The 18,187-nt window shown below is 37.6% G+C and overlaps 1 protein-coding gene across 2 annotated transcripts in view; it reads left to right on the forward strand.

The window, feature by feature from the left end:
- The window catches only part of TTC39C (tetratricopeptide repeat domain 39C), a 47,846-nt gene extending 29,659 nt beyond the window's left edge, over nt 1-18,187 (forward strand). For both annotated transcript variants that reach the window (XM_048080064.2, XM_013183600.3), the window contains exons 7-14: nt 4,325-4,418; nt 5,291-5,398; nt 5,887-5,996; nt 6,704-6,827; nt 9,356-9,453; nt 10,353-10,457; nt 14,466-14,504; nt 15,131-18,187. In XM_048080064.2, the coding sequence (XP_047936021.1) occupies nt 4,325-4,418; nt 5,291-5,398; nt 5,887-5,996; nt 6,704-6,827; nt 9,356-9,453; nt 10,353-10,457; nt 14,466-14,504; nt 15,131-15,220 (768 nt within the window). In that variant the 3' untranslated portion in view covers nt 15,221-18,187. The remainder of the gene's footprint in view (nt 1-4,324; nt 4,419-5,290; nt 5,399-5,886; nt 5,997-6,703; nt 6,828-9,355; nt 9,454-10,352; nt 10,458-14,465; nt 14,505-15,130) is intronic.

Consider the following 18,187-nt stretch of genomic DNA (forward strand, 5'->3'; position numbering starts at 1 on the left):
TACTGGATGCTCCTACAAAGGCTGGGAAGTACTTACATAGCTGTCCTTGAATTTGGTGATAGGCAGGTAGGTTTAAATTCTTTCCACCTCACATAGGAATACTACTTTGAGATGGTTTACAGTAATTTGAAAGTCTCTGCTTTATCCTATATAACATGCAGAGTATACCAGCTGCAGTTCAAGGTATATTCTGCAGCATTTAACATCTGGTGTTTTTTCACAGTTCTGTGATAAAATTTAATTGTACACAGATGAAAGGCTCATATGTTCTTATACAGAAGAACTTGTATGTTCTGAAAACAAGAATTGGGAACGGTCACTGTAGGGTTTGGGTTAGACCCTACTAGCACTCAGGCCACCAGATACTTTCTTTTTTAATAACTTTTGATCCTACAAAATGTGCATTTTTTTGTAATTTTCAGCTGATGGTATATTTGTCTTCCATTAGTCTGTGTGTGTGCATGTATTTGCATATATACATGTAAATTGTAGAGATTGAATGCCATCCAGGGACCTTGACAGGCTGGAGAGGTGGGCCCAAGCGGTTCAACAAGGCCAAGTGCAAGGTCCTACACCTGGGCTGGAACAATCCTCTCCAACGAAGACAAGCTGAGGGAGTAGGGGTTGTTCAGCCTGGAGAAGAGAAGACTCTGGCGAGACCTTATAGTGGCGTTCCAGTACCTAAAGGGGGCCTACAGGAAAGCTGGGGAAGGGACTCTTTGTCAGGGAGTGGAGTGATAGCACGAGGGGGAATGGCTTTAAACTAAAAAAAGGGAGATTTAGGTTGGATATAAGTAAAAAAAATAATCTTTACTCAGAGGGTGGTGAGGCACTGGCACAGGCTGCCCAGAGAAGCTGTGGATGCCCCATCCCTGGAGGTGCTCAAGGCCAGGCTGGATGGGGCTTTGGGCAACCTGGTCTGGTGGGAGGTGTCCCTGCCCATGGCAGGGGGCTGGAATTAGATGATCTCTGTGAATGAAGATGGTCTAGCAAGAAGCAAAGACATGTAAAGCATGTGAGTCTATAATGGTTTGTGCTCCAAAGAGCATGCATAAATATTAGTAAATGTTTAACTGAGTTTGTTTTTTTAAAATGTAGCTTCATAAGTACTATAAAAGCAGACAAAGTGTTTTTTTTTCCCCAGCCTCATATTTTTGAGAATTGAAGTCAGAAGGCATTTGGAGACTATGAAATGAATGAGTGAGGGAAAGGAGGAGGGTGGACTGGGAAAGCTGCAATGAAAGTGCACCAGAAAGTTAGAAAGGATGGGTGTAGGCCTAGCGTGTGAAAGGGCGAAGTAAAAGGTGGTGTTCTGAATCTGGCGTATTTCTGCCCTTTAGCGTGCAGTATTACTTTCTCTTTTATTTAACCAGCAACAAGTTTTAAAAATCTTAATCTGCTTTTCTAAATGGGGGACAAATAACCCCTGTCTGAAATAGTTTTTAAAAACCACCACCACCACCAAAAACCGTAGCTTCATATGGAGAGGGGCAAGATGGCTCCTCTGTCTGGCAACACACTCTGGGTCTGTATACATAAACACGTAGTCTTTGGGGCTGGGCCAAAAAAATCTCATGTTCTGAGGCTTGATCTGTAGAGTTCAGTTGGTGTAGGTGCATGTTACGAGGCTGGAGAAAAAGTGCCAAATACTCCAGCTGACTGGCAAAACACCAGTGGAATACTCAGGTGTGTTTAATCTGCAGGATCTTATGTATTGTCAAGGTTTATTTTCAGAAATTGTGCTAGCCTCTGTCATTATTTGTTCAAGGCTATAAAATATATAAACCTCTGTTGGTTCAGGAAGCTTTCTTGGCTCTTTAAGCTCTGTAGATGGTTGTTTTCTGCAATTTGAAGTCAAGAAATGAAAGATTATTGTACTCACATGAGCTTTAATAATCCTTTTCGTGGTTATGTAGTTCTATATATTACAAGTTTTATGGATTAATCTTTTCTTTTGTCTTTGTCCAAGAGAAGCATGAGTGATGACCCTTTAAGGAATTACAAGTGTGTATGATAATGAGAGCTTAAAAACCAAAACAAACAAAACCAGTCAGCCTTGATGTTCTACTTGCTGACTCTTCTGTCTGTATAATTCTTACTGTTTACTCTGTAAAACAGTAGGTGGTAATGAATTTATTTTAAGAATACTAAGAGTAGTAGTATTCTTTCTAGTAAGAGTAGAAATTCATATTCTAGCATGTTGTCACAATCTCTGGAGACAATTGAAACTTTACTGAGGAGTATCCCAGGAGCTTATTTACTGAGCTTGATGCTTATGGAAAACTTACGCAGAAAACACTTTGAGAACTGGACAGAGAAATGGATTGTAGGAGGTTGCAAATCCATTTTGTTGAATGCTCCTATTATTAGTTGTTCAGTGTTTCACGTGTTGCCCTATGTTGGTGTATCAAATTGCAGAAAATGATGTAATTATCCTTAGTTATTGTGTGGAATAACAAGCCCTGCAAATAAATTATTTATATCTTACAATAGTTTTAGTTAGTTTTTTTTAAGCTTTTAGAAGGTGAAATATCTTCCCAGAGAACTAAATATGCAGACTTTTTCTTCTTTTCTCAGAAGTTTTCAAAATGAAATTTTACTGAATTTTGAAACATCTTCGTGCCAAAGATCAAGTTTTAAGCCCCCTTTTAATCTATTTATCTATTTTTCCCCATCCTGTAAGACATGGCCAATAGTACTTACTTTCCAGCCAGTCATGTTGGGCTGATGCAACATTGGTATTTTTCATTAATGTATAGCGAGGAGAATGTGCTGCTACAAAACTGAACAATCTGTATATTGCTCAGGCTCCCTGGAAATTTTAAGGACAAATATACTAAAACCAGAAAGACAGGTGGGTTGTATTCTTCTATCACGCCAGCAAGCATCTTTGCTTCATCATTGCTTTGTTTTTGAAGTACGCAGTATTTATGTTGTTACAGCTATGGTTGCCTTTGCTTTGTGCTGTCTTGATGCAGTATATATGATCCATGGTGAAGTTGTCGTTCCTTAGCAACTAAAATAGCTTACCCTGATCAAACAAAGAAAGAAATCTAATAAAATCAATCTAGATTTACAGTTGGGATAGGGAGCAGGGGGCAGGGCAGGAAGCAGTGGCATGCCTTAAGATACAACACTACAAATTTTTGCAGGAGTTTTGGATTTTTATTACAGTGTTGTAGACATTTTTCTTGTTCAGGGGCAAATATCTTTTGCAGACATTTGCTTGTACAGTTTTGTAGACATTTGCAAGCAGCAGTGAGTGGTCTAAGGATTTTTTAATACAGAAATGCTATAGCTGTATGTAAGAATGAATATAGGAACCCCCTTAAAAAAACTGTAGGCCACACTGGGAGAGAGACACAGTATATATATGTAGAGTAAATGAGCATAAAATGAGCTAAATGTTAATTTGCATCTTCCTAAAGGCCTCAAGCCATTATGATGATTGGTATGGAGAAGTGTCTGGGAAAGCTAGAGATAAGTGCAGTTAGAAGAACTATCCTTCTAGTTGTTACAAAAACTATCAGCACCTTCTTGGATTCAATAGCAGATAGAAGGAATGCAGTGACTGATCTGGAAGGCTGAGGAACGTAACCTGTTGGTGATCATTATTACATTATTAAACTCCTCCAATATCCTGGCCCTGCCCCATTTTTTTTCTCTCTATATTTGACTTTTTGAAGGCAGGTTCCTTACTGCATGTTTTAATACTTTTTTTGTACATGGTGGAATTGATGATTATTACCTTCCAAGTAAATGCTTTGTTTTCTCGTCTAAGGTTTCATTTAAATACAAATCTGAGTTGCTTTATATTAGGAATACTTCCTTCTTGTCTTTCTATTTGCCTATTGTATTATATTTCATGTTGTTAGTTTGAAATAAGTGGGAAAAATCTATTAACTATAGGACCTCTTTAAGATGTGTGCTTATCATTGTAAATAAAGGCTTTGCCATAATTTGCCCATACTCACATTCAAAAGTGATCAGATCTAAAGAGAGGAGGGAAGCTTGTCAAAGGACTTGCAATGTGGATCTGGTATATGAATGAGTATGATCCCTTCTTCTTCAAACTCGTAGCTCTGTGGTGACATTTAGTTCTTTTAAAATCTAGAATCAAATCAGCTTTGAGTTTTTCCTCTCACTAGGATGTTTTGCCTCTAATTTAATCAAACCTGCAATCAGTATGACAACCTTTTTTTTTTTTTTCACTGTATGTTTATGTAGAAAATTGAGTGTGTTCTTTTAAAATCTGTTGGATAATTTGATTTTTATAACTGTAGACATCTGACTTTTTTTTTTCTTTTCCTTTTGCCTTTGTTAGTGTCAAATCAATAGTGCCTTGACTTCGTTTCATACTGCTTTGGAACTTGCAACAGACCAAAGGGAGATTCAACATGTCTGCTTATATGAAATAGGTAAATTGGATATTTTTATGCTATAAATATGTCACTTTCAAGTTTTGATTAGTAACTTCAATAAAGAAACTGGATTATTTTTATTAGGATTATCAAAAGGTTTTGGAATACTGGTCTTTGTCTTGGTTGGATTATGTTGATGATAATCTTGACACCTTGTTTAGGGGAGTAGCATTCAGCAATTAGCTTATATTTGCAGAAAACTTTAAAATTATAAGTGATGCAAAAATCATAGAATAGATTATGGAATCAGAAGCGAACTGTTCACCTACAGAAGATTCATTAAAATAAGCAATGAATTCATCTGCTTTGTCAGTGGAAGCACTGTTTCCATGCCAAAAACTAATAGGTCTAATGGAGCTTCATAGATTGCAAGACCTATATTTCATTTCATGCTACTGATGCAAGAAAATGAACAACAACAACAACAAAGTTTAATTCTTTGTTTTTAGTTTGCTTAGAAGTCTTTAGAGAAAATATGTTGAGTCAAGCTTTAAATGTGTCTGGTATAGGTATCTTGTCATAGTCAGGAGGAATAAGGGGAGCAGGTGGTAACTTTGTAAACATTAGCATTCTACAAAACAGCCTTTTTATTTCTATTTTTTAAAAAAGGAGCTTTTGGTGTCTGTATAGATTTGCTGTTGATATGAAATGGATTCATCTTCTTGTATCACACCTATAATTCAATATTTTCCAGTTAACTTGAACCAGATTTTTAAATGATTGTTTAGTTTTGGTTTTAACTTTTCCAGTTATTGGTACAATTGTTAAGCTAGCTCCAGCTCTCATAAGAAAATTTTATGTTTCAGTAATATTTGTTTATACCATGTTTGAATTACTGTGCTCTCATGTTGAATTGGTCTAATTTTTAGGTTGGTGCAGCATGATAGAGATGAATTTCAAAGATGCATTTGAGTCCTTTGAAAGGCTTAAAAATGAATCCAGGTGGTCGCAGTGCTATTATGCTTATTTAACAGCAGGTGAGTATTTTCAGTGATGTGGGTAAGTGATTAAATCAGTGATGTGATATGGCACTGTTTTGTTTCGGGTGAGTTGATTAGTGTACCTAGTGTGTTCCACACTGCCAGCTGCTTGTGCAGCTATCTGTCAGACTTCACTTATGTAATTTTATGTCATTTATTAATGCATGTGCATATGCCCTTGTCCTCCAGCTATAATTATGATATGACCTATCACTACAGTGAAAATGTATTGCAAAGATTTAGGTAATAAATCATTAGGGTTTGGGTGGTATTAGTCCTTTAATGGATACGAAAAAAGAAATGCTGGCTCGTTAATGATCACAGAAGGATACCTGGGAGAGCTGGGATTGTGTTCAAGTCCCACTCTAGGTCCTTTGCAGAAATGAGTGTTTTTTCCCCCCCCATAATTTAATGATATTTGATCTTTTTTTTCCTGTTTCATATCAGAGCAGTATTAACACATTTTTGTTTCTGTGTTGTTATAGTGTGTCAAGGAGCCACTGGTGATGTCAATGGTGCTCAGGATGTGTTCAAGGAAGTTCAGAAGCTTTTCAAAAGAAAAAACAATCAGATTGAACAATTTTCAGTGAAAAAGGTTTGTGTTTAGCAAAGGCTAACTTGTTTCAGTACAGTAGTTACACCTGATAATTGTGTTGCATTATTTACCAGTATTTATTATTGAATGAATATCTGTTTTCTCCTGTGTTGCTTTTGTCAACTTATTGGGAAGGATTCAGGTGGAAAAACAATAGTGTCACATATTTTAATGACTTGGCAAAGGAGATGTTAATTAGCTATTCACTTTTCAACTGAAGTAATTATTAAAGAGACAAATACACAATACCGTAGTTGTTTTGGTGATTTTTCTCTCTGGCTTTGCTTTTCTTTCTCCTTTTTTATCTTGTCTTGTTTGTCAAAGCCTTAGTTCTTTTTGAAAGCTAGGGAAGTCTTGGAAGTAGACAAGTCTATCCTAGCCCAGACTTGTCTAAGAAGTATCACCCAACCTATGATCTTGCAGATGTTGCTGGGTCAGCATCCAGTCAGTATGTTCTTGAGGTTGTGAAATAGAAAAAAACACATCTAGGATAAAGAAGCTTTAATTTTGGTCAATATGTAAGTCCTTTAATTGAAAGATTTTGATTTTCATTCTTAGTCTTTAAGCTACAATGACGTTTCATTAAAATTGTTGGGTGTTTTCATGAAACAATTACTGTTTGTGATATATTGTTTGTGAATATTATTCTTGCTGTAAAAGTACAGATGACAGATCTTCCCTCTTTTTTCTTTCTTCCCAATTTGCAGGCAGAAAGATTTAGAAAACAAATGCCAACCAAAGAGCTCTGTGTCCTGGCATCCATTGAAGTATTGTACTTATGGAAAGCACTTCCAAACTGTTCCCTCTCCAACTTACAGCATATGAGCCAAGGTATAATATGGGTCCTTGATATATTTGTTTTAAATGAGGTATACAATTTCTTCTTTTGTGCAGACTGGCTGACTGTTGTAGCATGAAAATTTAAACCAGCATGCATATGTGATAGCAAAACAGTTCGAGTAGCAGTGGAATAAGGACCCATTAAGATTCAGCTTAATACTTCATTTTTACCATTTGTATAGTTTCTTTTGGAAACTTTTTTTTTTTAACTGTTGCATATAGTTGGGTTTCTAATCAGTTATGTATGCCCATTAGAATCATAGAATCATCTGGGCTGGAAGAGACCTTCAGGATCATTAAGATCAAACATAAATAATTGCTCAAAGTGAAACAGTAGCATGGTAGTTACTGTTCAAAGTCAGCAGACAAAATTGAACTCATTTAAACCTAACTTTAAAATTAAAAAATAAAACCACTAATTTATTTCTGCATGTTAATTTTCTTCTAAGAGGGAATATGTAGCTTGTGAGGCTATCCATGATGTGGTGAGGTTTCTTTTTATGTTGGCTGCTGGGAGCAGAATCTTAGTGGTGAAAGGTGTTCTGCTCTTGCCTCTTTCTCAGTCTCCAGATGTCTTTGGATGAGATCTGTCTAAAAAAATTATGGTAGCAGTGTTTACCAAGAACTATTTACTACCCTTCCCTCCATCCACACATCAGTCTTTTATGCATCCTGCAGTTTCCAGTTATTCTCCGCTCCTTCAGAAAATTAAAAATAAAGTCTGCCACTCAGATTTCTTTGGTTCTGTAATTGTGAGATTTTGGGGGTCGTACATGATTTTTACATAAAGCTAGAAAACTAGGGTCAGGACTAGTTGTTTTTTTCTTTTTTCTTTTTTTTTTTTTTTCAGGACTAGTTGTGATTTTGTTCTTTTTTTTTTTTAATTTAAGGTAATTTGTCTGTTTAAATTATATGGTGGCAGTGGGTTGCATTCAGATCCCTAGTTTTGTAGTCTCAAAAGACAGTGGTGAAGGTTTTAAAATGAGATTTACTTGTATAAAAATAGATTCCAGTATTTTTTTTTTTGTAATTTGCCTGTAGAACAATCAATCTTATAGATTGCAAATGGTATTTACTCCTGTCCTGCATATTCAAAAGCAACATAGATTTTTTCCTTTAAGCTTCCATCTGGTGGTGCACATTTTAATGTGAAGTAGCAATATGGATTAAAATTCAGTGACGAACTTCTTGTAAGGCTTGACACTGACAGATGTGTCTGCATCAGTGATCCTTGGTTCAAGATTTTCTGCACAGTGAAAATGTTGCCATGCCTTATGTGCATCTCAAGAATGATGAGCTGATAAAGGATATATATATTTTTTTTGTTTGCTGCTTCTTCTCATGGGCAAAGGGGGGTTTACTATGCTGGAGGGAGTTTCCAGGCTTTTCCTTGGGGCTGGAAGTTGACATAATAAAGCTCTGGTTTGTAGGAATTAAGTTGAACCCTTGTGTATCTTCATAAGTAAAATGCCACGTAACTTTAGACTTTCAATAAAAATGAGAGCTGGCAGAATTATGTGTTGTGTAGTGTCCAAATACTTTATGCAGCCAATCCTTAATTATTCGTGGGTGGCTTATTTGTGATGTGTATAAACCATTTTGTGACTGCAGACGTGGTTTAAATCCATCAGAATTTGTTAGATGAGGCAGAATGCGAAGTTAAAGGAGCCCTACTGCTCCCAGACCCTAGCTCCTTTTGAAGGCTTGAAAAATCCTGCAGACCCCCCTGTTACTGTAGTCTCTGGAAGCGACGGTGCAGACAAGTGCAAATGGTTCCTCATGGAACTAGTCTTGGCTTAACAGAGCTGTTCTGAGCTGTTACTAATAGGCTTGATCAAAATGGAGCCTGACTCATCTAGAGATGGTTACGTGTATCATGATTCATTGAAAACAGCACTATGCAGCTGAAGGCACAGTCTGTCCCTAGACTGTAGACCATCAGAGGTCTGGCAAATTAACCTTATCTGCTCATCAGCACTGGGAAGTGTGATGCCAAAGTACCCTAGTCTGGGATTTTAAGTCCAGTACAGATTTCTGTGTCCGTCACTTGGCTTCAGTTAAGAACAAATTAGCTTTGTCTGGACTGCTTGGTTGAGGTTTTTTTTTTGCTGTTATCCTTGTAACTTGGACTATATATTTTTCTTTCAATATCTGGAACAACCCGGTTGCCTTTTAACACCAGGAGGAGTTGATTGTTTATGAACTTTTAACTTTCTAGTGAATACTTCAAGGACAAGTAGAGAAATGTATTCTCTTCCATTGAAAAGAGCACACCCACTACTGCAGAGGGCCAATTCGTTCCTATTAGGAATTACCATTAGTGACAGATTGCTTGAAGAGACTGACACAAAATGGGTTGTATTTTAAAGAAACCAAAGTACTCTGATGTAGATTGTTACTAGCATCTCCTTTTTCTAGTTAAATTGAACTGTTAGACTAAAAGTCACCATAGATCGCAGTTATTGTCTAAGGAAGGATTTCAATCCATCTTATTTGTTTGTTGAAATCTTTTCATTAAGCTTGTCAGGATGTTGATGATTCATCAGCTGTTGGTTTGAGGAATTTGCTTCTTGGCGCCATACACAAATGCTTGGGAAATTCTGAAGATGCTGTTCAGGTAAGTTGTTAAATGATAATTATAGCATTAATCCTGTTTTATGAACTATTATATTAAACAGTAAATATTGTTGAGAGAGTGTTAAGTCACTAATTTTCAGTGCTATCGATCCGTCTGTTATATGAATTCCAACAGAATAGGTTGGGTTCTTTTCAAATCTTGTAATTTAGTGTGGCTTTGTTATAGTATCTGTTGTAAAAATAATTGGCTAATGTTGAGCAAACACGGAAGCTAACGTGGCTTGTAGAGGAAGAGTTAAGGGGAAGCTGGGTAGAAGAATGGAAAAGTTCTTCTGCTTCTGGGTTTACTCTATCCGACAAAGAAAATTCAACTTAAATAAAAATGAAGGCTGACCTTTTGAAGGCATAGATATACTGCTCTAGAGCTATTAGACACTGAGAGCTCTAATTATTAGCACGTACCAAAAAATAATTTTGCCATTGCTCCAGACTGTAGGCACACTCCACATCTCTGTAGGCGCAACTTTTTTTTCTTCACTCCCCAAAATGGAATACAATTCACATAAGGAACCTGGGAGCTGATGCTGGTGTTAAATGAATGTTTTCTGTTTTTCTCAAGCATAGTTTAAATAATCAATGTGCTTACTCTTTGAAATTAAATTTCCTTGTTAGGCCTAATACCTTTCAATATAAAGTTGGAAAAATCTTGACTCAGTTAATACATTGCTTGGTAAAAATACAAACAAATGACTTTTACCTTGATGTAAAAGTGTTAGTGAAAACCTCTGTGTCCTTGCTTAAAGAATCTCTACCATTGGAAATTTAAACTTATTTTAGCTCTGGGCTAATTTCTAGTGCTTGAAGTTGACAGGCACTTCTGGATTTTTAACTGATCAAACAGTCTATTTTAATGTTATTGCAATCTTTTTCTTTGTATAGTTTTTTCAGCGAGCTGCTAAAGATGAGCTGTGCCGTCAGAACAATTTATACATCCAGCCATATGCTTGCTATGAACTTGGCTGTCTTCTATTAGACAATCCAGAGGTAATAGTATAATCTATTTTTTTAAACTCTTAAATATCTACTGTAGAGATTTATTTATTTATTTTACTAAGAAATGTAGTGTGTTTTAGGTAGCAGCATTTTAATTTCAGTGTTAAGAGCTTCTCTTAAGGACATTCTGAGGTGCTTAATGCATCTGTTGGTAACACTGCAATGACATACTTTGTTACTGGGTTTTATTCCTATGTAACAGAGTCTGAGACTGTCTGGAATTGTTCAGGGGAGTTGCTACATTCCTGACATTAAGTGATGTCTTACTTCAGGATTAAAATAAATGTTTGCAAACCATCTGCATTTCTATGGCTGCGATGTTTATGGACAGCAAGCACTGGAGCAAGAGTTTTGATGAACAAAGCACTATACTTTGTTACTTAGTACTTTGCACTGAAAAGCACTACAAAGACTTGTAAAAAACACTTTCTTTTCACCCCTCTGGTCATGCCATGATGCCCATTTTTTTTTTCATACGTCACTTACAGCAACAGCATATGTAAGTACTGGGGTACAGAAATACTTGCATTGCCCCTGAGGATGCAGAGAACCCTCTCTCCCTGCACTTGCCCTGTGTTCCTGCTGTTGGTGACAGCAGAGGCCTGGTAAAAACGCCTTGGATAGGTAGGGATTTGTTTGCAAATAACAATTAGTGAAATTAGATTTCCTAGGTGAATGTCTAAGATCCTGTTCTTGCATATTTAATTTTCTCTTGGATACTGTTCAAGTTCAAAGATTACCTGTAATATTTTTTTTTTCCAAATAGAAGCGGGTGTTTTCCTAAAGTATCTCCATATTCTTGAATCAAACTTATACCGTGAACAATATGGCATTTGTCAAGTCTTTTCATGTTGGGAATATTTCTGCCCACTCCTGGACAAATGTCTTCATAACCTCTGTGGTGGTTTTACCCAGCTGGGCAGCTGAACTCCACCACAGTCACTCTCTCACTCCCCCTCCTCAAAGGAAACGAGGGAGAAAATATGATGGAAAGGGCTCAAGGATTGAGATAAGGACAGGGAGAACACTCAACAATTGTCGTCATGGGCAAAACAGACCCAGCACAGGGAGACTAATTTAATTGATTGCCTATGACTAGCAGACTACAACTGTGAGAAACAAAGCAAACTAAAAACACATCCCACCCTCCCACCCACCCTCTTCCACCTCCTCCCCCTGAGCGGCACAGGGGAACAGGGGAATGGGGGCTGCGTTCAGTCTATAGCACTTTGACTCTGCTGTTCATTCTCAGTCACTCTCTGCCCCTGCTCCCCGTGGGGTCCCTCCCACGGGATGCCCTCCTTCCCGAACTGAGCCTGCGGGGGCTGCCCACAGGCATCAGCTCTTCAAGAACTGCTCCCACACGGCTCCGTACCACGGGGTCCATCCCCCAGGAGCAAACTGCTCCAGCACGGGTCCCCCACGGGCGGCAGCTCCCCCCAGACCCCCTGCTCCTGCGTGGGCTCCTCTCCACGGGCTGCAGCTCCGGCCCGGGGCCTGCTCCTGCGGGGGCTCTCCATGGGCCGCAGCCTCCTCCAGGCCACATCCACCTGCTCCACCGGGGGCTCCTCCACGGGCTGCAGCGTGGAGATCTGCTCCGTGTGGGACCCATGGGCTGCAGGGGGACAGCCTGCTCCACCAGGGGCCTCTCCGCAGGCCGCAGGGGAACTGCTGCTGCGTGCCTGGAGCACCTCCTGCCCTCCTGCTGCACTGACCTGGGGATCTGCAGGGCTGGCTCTCACTCCTTTCTCCCAGCTGCTGCTGTGCAGTAGATTTTTTTTCCCTCTCTTAAATTTGTTCTCTTTTTATTGTCGCTCTCTGGCTCAGCTCTGGTCAGCGGCAGGTCCCTTTGCAGCTGTCTCTGATCTGACATGGGGCAGCTGCTGGGCTCTGCTCACAGAGGCCACCCCTGCAGGCTCCCTGCTACCAAGACCTGGCCACGTAAACCCAATACAATCTCCCATACCAGTGCATCCTCAAAGCTAACTCAACTAGGGGCATGCATACCATCGTACTATTTTGTGATATATAAGGAAAGTGATTTTAGTTGTTTAAATTCCTGGAAAGCTGTATGTGCTTGGCACTTTGGCTTTCACTCTGATGTGAAATAAGGCTTTTGTTGTTCTGAATGAAGAAAGGAATCACCTGATCTTCATACTTGGTTGACGAATACATTTGATTGCTCAGGTCTTCGCCCATACTCTGCCTCCCGGGGAGCTCTGAGTTTCCTAAAGTCGTGCAACTTCACCACTCACTGTGCTGTTTCCTTCCTCAAACGTATCCTCACTACTTGGGAGTTTATGCTGCTTTATGTAGTACCTCCTGAATCAGATTGCAAGTTAGGGGAAGTGGTTACAGGGAAATAGCTTTAACCCCCACCTCATTGTATGTAGTTTTATAAAGTCATGGGGTTGATAGTATCTCATGTTCTTAAGATTCTGGTTTAGGTTGCTTTTAGTCTTACCTTACTTAATTATCTGAGCTGAACCTTTCCCTTGAAGAGGAAAGGAAAAGAAAGTCTTTCAATAAAGAATGACTATCACAATAAAGGACAAAACTAGAGAAAATGCTTTTAAAAATAATACAAATAATACTCTTTTTGAAAACTGTGATGCCGTATGACATACAACTCGTCTTTGAAGCCTGGTAGGGAAGTCTGAGTTCAGTAATGTTCCTGCTGCTTTTTTTTTTTTTAATGTTTAAATTTGATTATGTCAAGTGTCTCAAAAAAAAAAAAAAAAAAAAGAAAAATGTTGCAACTGCTGCTAGGTAGAAGTGTGGTGGGCAGTGAGGTTATCTCAAAGCTCTGCAAATTTAGGAGCACTCCTTCTGTCCTTGCCTTATATGTGAAACATGCACACAGAAACCAAACATACTTTATTTTGTGTGTTCGAGGGCTGAACAAGCCTTGGCTTGTAGCTGCTACTGAGAAGCTATGGTAGCACTTAGTATCTGAAAGGAAACTACCTCTCTTGGCACTTGGGTAATAAGGAGGCAAATGTTGCTTGACTTGAATAAAGTGGCATGGGGTGGGAAAAAGAAAAAGCTGGAATTAGAGGTGAGTGGATGCTATTTTTAGAAGACTGCATTTACTAGCTTGAGGTACCATGCAAGTCATATTTAAGAGCTCCGTAATGTTTAAGAAAGAGAAGGGAATAGTATTTTATTACTCACCTTTACCAGAGAGGCTAAGCATATTGAAGAATATGCACGTTAGTATAAAAAGCGTGCTTTTGTTAAATATACATTCCTTTAAAATGACTCATAATTACATGTTTGACCCGTCATGCAATCTGAATCATCTTTGTTAATTTTTAACTTGGTTAGAATCAAATTCTTTGAGATTTTAGTATGGTTACATCAAGAGTAAGATTTTTTTTTTGTAGATATTCTTATACGCCGTGAATGTAATTTAACCAATGTAAATACATAAGACCATATTTGGGTATACTTGAGTAAGAAAACTTATTTTTTCTATCTCTTATCAGCAGTTCATTATTTATTTGTAGTACTTCTACTATACAGTACCTTTTTAGAAATAAAATGTGAACTTTTTGTAGTAAATATTAATCGGCAAATACATACATCTTTTCTTTGGAGTTTGAAAATGAGATTTCTGAAAACTTTTAGTTCCTTAAAAAAACTAATTTTGTAAATAAAAGGCTTAAACTTTAATTAAGAATCAAAAATTACTCTATAGGTCAATTAGTCATGAGTCACTAGTCTCCCCGTGCACTGACGTAGCTCACCAACGTCAGCAGCAACATCCATGTGAAGCTGCAATTGCTCCTTCCTTTGTTAAAGACTTGAAATATGTAATACTTGACTTGACTGCCTCATTAGTATTTCTGGTTTCCTACCTAACCTGAGAGGTTTTCGTCTGCTTGATACCTTGTTTTCAAGGTAGAGATGCTATTCTGGACTGACCAGGCTGTATACTTGAGATACTTTCTGTAACGTTTGCGATGCATTTCTAATGCGGTATCTGTCTTTTTGTAGACTGTGCCAAGAGGCAAAACCTTACTTCTCCAAGCCAAGGTAAAAACTGAGACACTTTCAAACTTATCTTTCTGAGAGAAGGGTATTTGAGAGGTGGTATTGTGTTTGTTTGTTTGTTTTGTGGGTGTGTCAGTGTCCCTCACCTGTAGTCTACAGCGCTAACATGTAGGTACACATTTTTATATGATGCACATTTATGTTATGTAGATATGTATTGATAGGTCAGTCATGGTACAGAGCCCACGTTAGTGACCTCTGCTGAAGTGTTAGGACTTTGCCTAGTTTTTCAACTAAGACTCGGATACAGAAACGTTGAAAACTACAACTTGCAACTTCATACATGTCCTGTCTGGTCCCTGTCTTGGGCGTGAGTGTTGGGATTTTTCTAGAGCCGTAGGACTTGTGTAACTTCCCAGGTGCTGTTAATCTAAATAGATTCCAGACAGGACATTGGAAATGGAAGCTTTCTGCTCTCTTCACCAATTTGGAATTTCTGTAATTATTCAGTTGCTTTGGGTAACGCAGGGATATAAACAGCAATAAAGAATCTCCACCTCTTCTCTTCAGTCTGTTTTCCAGCGTGACCTCTTAAGCATTACTAGTAAAATCATCTTCATATGCTAAAGTGAAGGAGGCTAATAGTTGCGTGTTTTTTTGTATTTCAGGAGGAATTTACGGGCTATGACTTTGAGAACAGATTGCACGTCCGCATACATGCAGCATTAGCCTCTCTAAGAGAAGTAGTTCCACAGTGATGGACAGCAAGTTGTGTTATCCTTTCCCACAGTTTCTGCACTTTAAGATGAAGCAGAAGAAAATGCTGTTGGGAAGACCAGCTTTTCTTCTGAAAACCACTTGTGCCAGAGACACTTTCATAGTATGGTCAGAGTTGGTATGGCTTAGTAAAATATTACAATTTTTATTGGAAGTAAATCAACCAGGAAGAAGGTTAAGTGACCTTGTATATTTTAACTCTAGTTTTTATTTTGTTTAAACCAGGCTGAACACAATTACTTGTAACTCTGCAAGCGAACCTAAATAAGCACACAAGTTACTTCAACAATATTGGCAGATGTGATTTTTACTTTTTAAAGTAGATCTAGATCTAAAATATGCTAAGGGGAGCATTTTTGTTTTGATTAGAACATGATAAAAGTGGTGTAAATGTTGAAGATGGGAGTGGGCAGAACGCCTTTTTTTTTTTTTTCTTCTTCAGGTATTAGCTGATAAGCAAGAGGGAGAAAACTATTTGGCCACAAAAAGCAGGTCCTACTAACTTGGAGTGGTTTATTTCAGTGACTTCATGAGTAATGTGTGGATTTTAAACCTCCCATCCCCCTTCCATTCTTCCCCTCCCAACCCAGCTCATAGTTGCGATATAAATTATGTCAATGTTTAGGATCTATGCTTCTGGTACATTCCAGCCACGTACTTTGTTTTACATGCAATTACAGTGAGAGCAGTTTTTATTTCTGTTCTTAATATTCTGAATAGTACATTAAAACAAGTAGGCCAGATAGAGTAATTTTATGTATTTTCCATTCAAGCTGCTGAACCTTTATGGCAGTGACCTTTAAAGGTATTAAACAAACACACCTACTCCCCACCTCCAACCCTATTTTGGTAGCTTTACCAATACTACACTATCTTAAGTCTCTGTATGGTATTCCAAACCTGTGGTGTTAAAATACCAAGATACCAAAATACCTCTGAGAGCTTGATACTTTTTTCATGACCATATAATTTTTAATACTTGGCCATCTATGTGCTCATGTGTAGCTTTTTTTTTTTTTTAAACTCTTTGTAATATGTAGTATCTCCTTGTGTTGTATATTCAATTAGTATCATGTTCTAGGATGGTCAATATTTTTTTAAAGAAGCTTATGAATGGAAATCTGACCAGGAAGTTAGTTCAATTGTGTTACTTTGTAGAGCTAAGAAAACTGGGTATCTTTGGAAATAGTTATCTAAAAGCCTTATCTTTACTTTGGTCAGGTTGCCTTAAACAGTTCCTTAGCTTAAATATTTTTCTTTTCTTACCTTTTTGCAGAATACGTTGCCAAGGTTTTAGACCTTGTCTGCACCTAACCTTCATTGATTTGCTTTTGAGGTTGCATCTAAAGCAAGACTGATATGGAGGAGAAGTAGTAATATCATATTTGGTAGGCCAAATGAAATGGTTGAGACACTTTTATTTCTCTCTAGAAATACACGGTTCCTGCTATGAAAGGCATTCCTAGAGCAGTTAAACATTTCTGTTGCAGTTCCCGAAGGAGAGGAGAGACTTTATTTTTCTATATCCTAGGTATGTTACAGATAGTAGTACACTGTTGGGTTTTTTATTCAATTTAATCAGTAATATTGAGTCACACAGGAGTGTTCAACCTTATTTGAATTGGTCAATCCAAATAAGTATTGAATAGAATATAATATATATTGTGTGTGTATATATATAGTGACTGCTTAGAATTCGAATCATTATTAAAAAAAAAAAAAAGGTCTTTGATGTACTTGAAATCTTATTTTGTCCTACCTGACTTTTAACATTTTGTAGTCAGAGAAACAATCCACTCTGGGTGAATAGCTAGAGACGGTACATTTAATGACAAAATTCCTTTAAAATGCACTGCTTAAATATAACGTGAGACTAGGCTGTTCAGGACACAAAGCACCTGCATGCGATTTGTGTTGGGATGTCTAGGGGTCTACATACTTGGAGGTAGCTAGCAAATTGTAGTAAACTTATTAAAAGGCCTGTTCTTCTCACCAGGCCGGGAGAGGGTATGGAAAGACACTATATATTAATGTAACAGTTTAGCTCTGTGCAAGTTGCAGCTTTTCTGTGGATTTAGCAACTCATCTGATTTCATCACTGAAATGGTACTATCTGTTTCTGTAATTTTTTTCTCCCCTCACAGGAGAATCTCCTACCTTGTAAATGTCAAAATTATTTTTTATGTTAGATTGTGCCTGTGATGAGAAAACATTTCACTTGTATTTTGTGTAAACTGATAAGTTTTTATACTTTGGAACTCGGAGGCATGGTCTAATAGCAATAATGGAATATGCATCTTGCTAGTTCATATGTTAAGACTATCTTTACTGGGTCAGGTATTTTTGTTGATGTTGATGCAGTTTTTATCTCAATATGACTCATTTCAAATAACTAGAATTTATAGATGTCACTAAGTGGCATATTTATTGTGATGTACTGTAAATGTTGTTAATTTACAGAACTTGCACTTTTATATTTCTGAGTAAAATTAAAAGAAACGTGGACATGAGTTTTGTTCCTTTGCTCCTCAAATTTGTCTTTTAAATTGGTGGCCTCCTGAACAAGATGATATCAAGTATTGGAAAAACTTCTGGGATGTCAAGTGACTCTGTAACAGTTTTCTAGTCAGCAATTACCTCAGCTTTTGTTCTTCCAGTATAATTATAGTCTCCTGTTTTGGAAAGTGAGTTACATGTGTCATGTTGAGATCAACCATAGAACGAACAAGGTTTAACATGCGTTTTTAAGAAATCAAATTTACTCGTTCTTCATTTTAAAAAAAAAAGGAAATAAAAACAACACACAAGTGTAATTTGTTGTATTCCTACACCTTTGAAAAATGTTTCTAATTTACTCTAAAGCAAACAGTTTAATTTCTCTCTGATTTTTAATGCTTGTTTCATATTCTGGTTCTGCTTTATTCTGAAATAAAATTCCCCAAACGTTA

The sequence above is a fragment of the Anser cygnoides genome, chromosome 2 (genome assembly GCF_040182565.1).
Source record: "Anser cygnoides isolate HZ-2024a breed goose chromosome 2, Taihu_goose_T2T_genome, whole genome shotgun sequence".
NCBI classification, from domain to species: domain Eukaryota; kingdom Metazoa; phylum Chordata; class Aves; order Anseriformes; family Anatidae; genus Anser; species Anser cygnoides.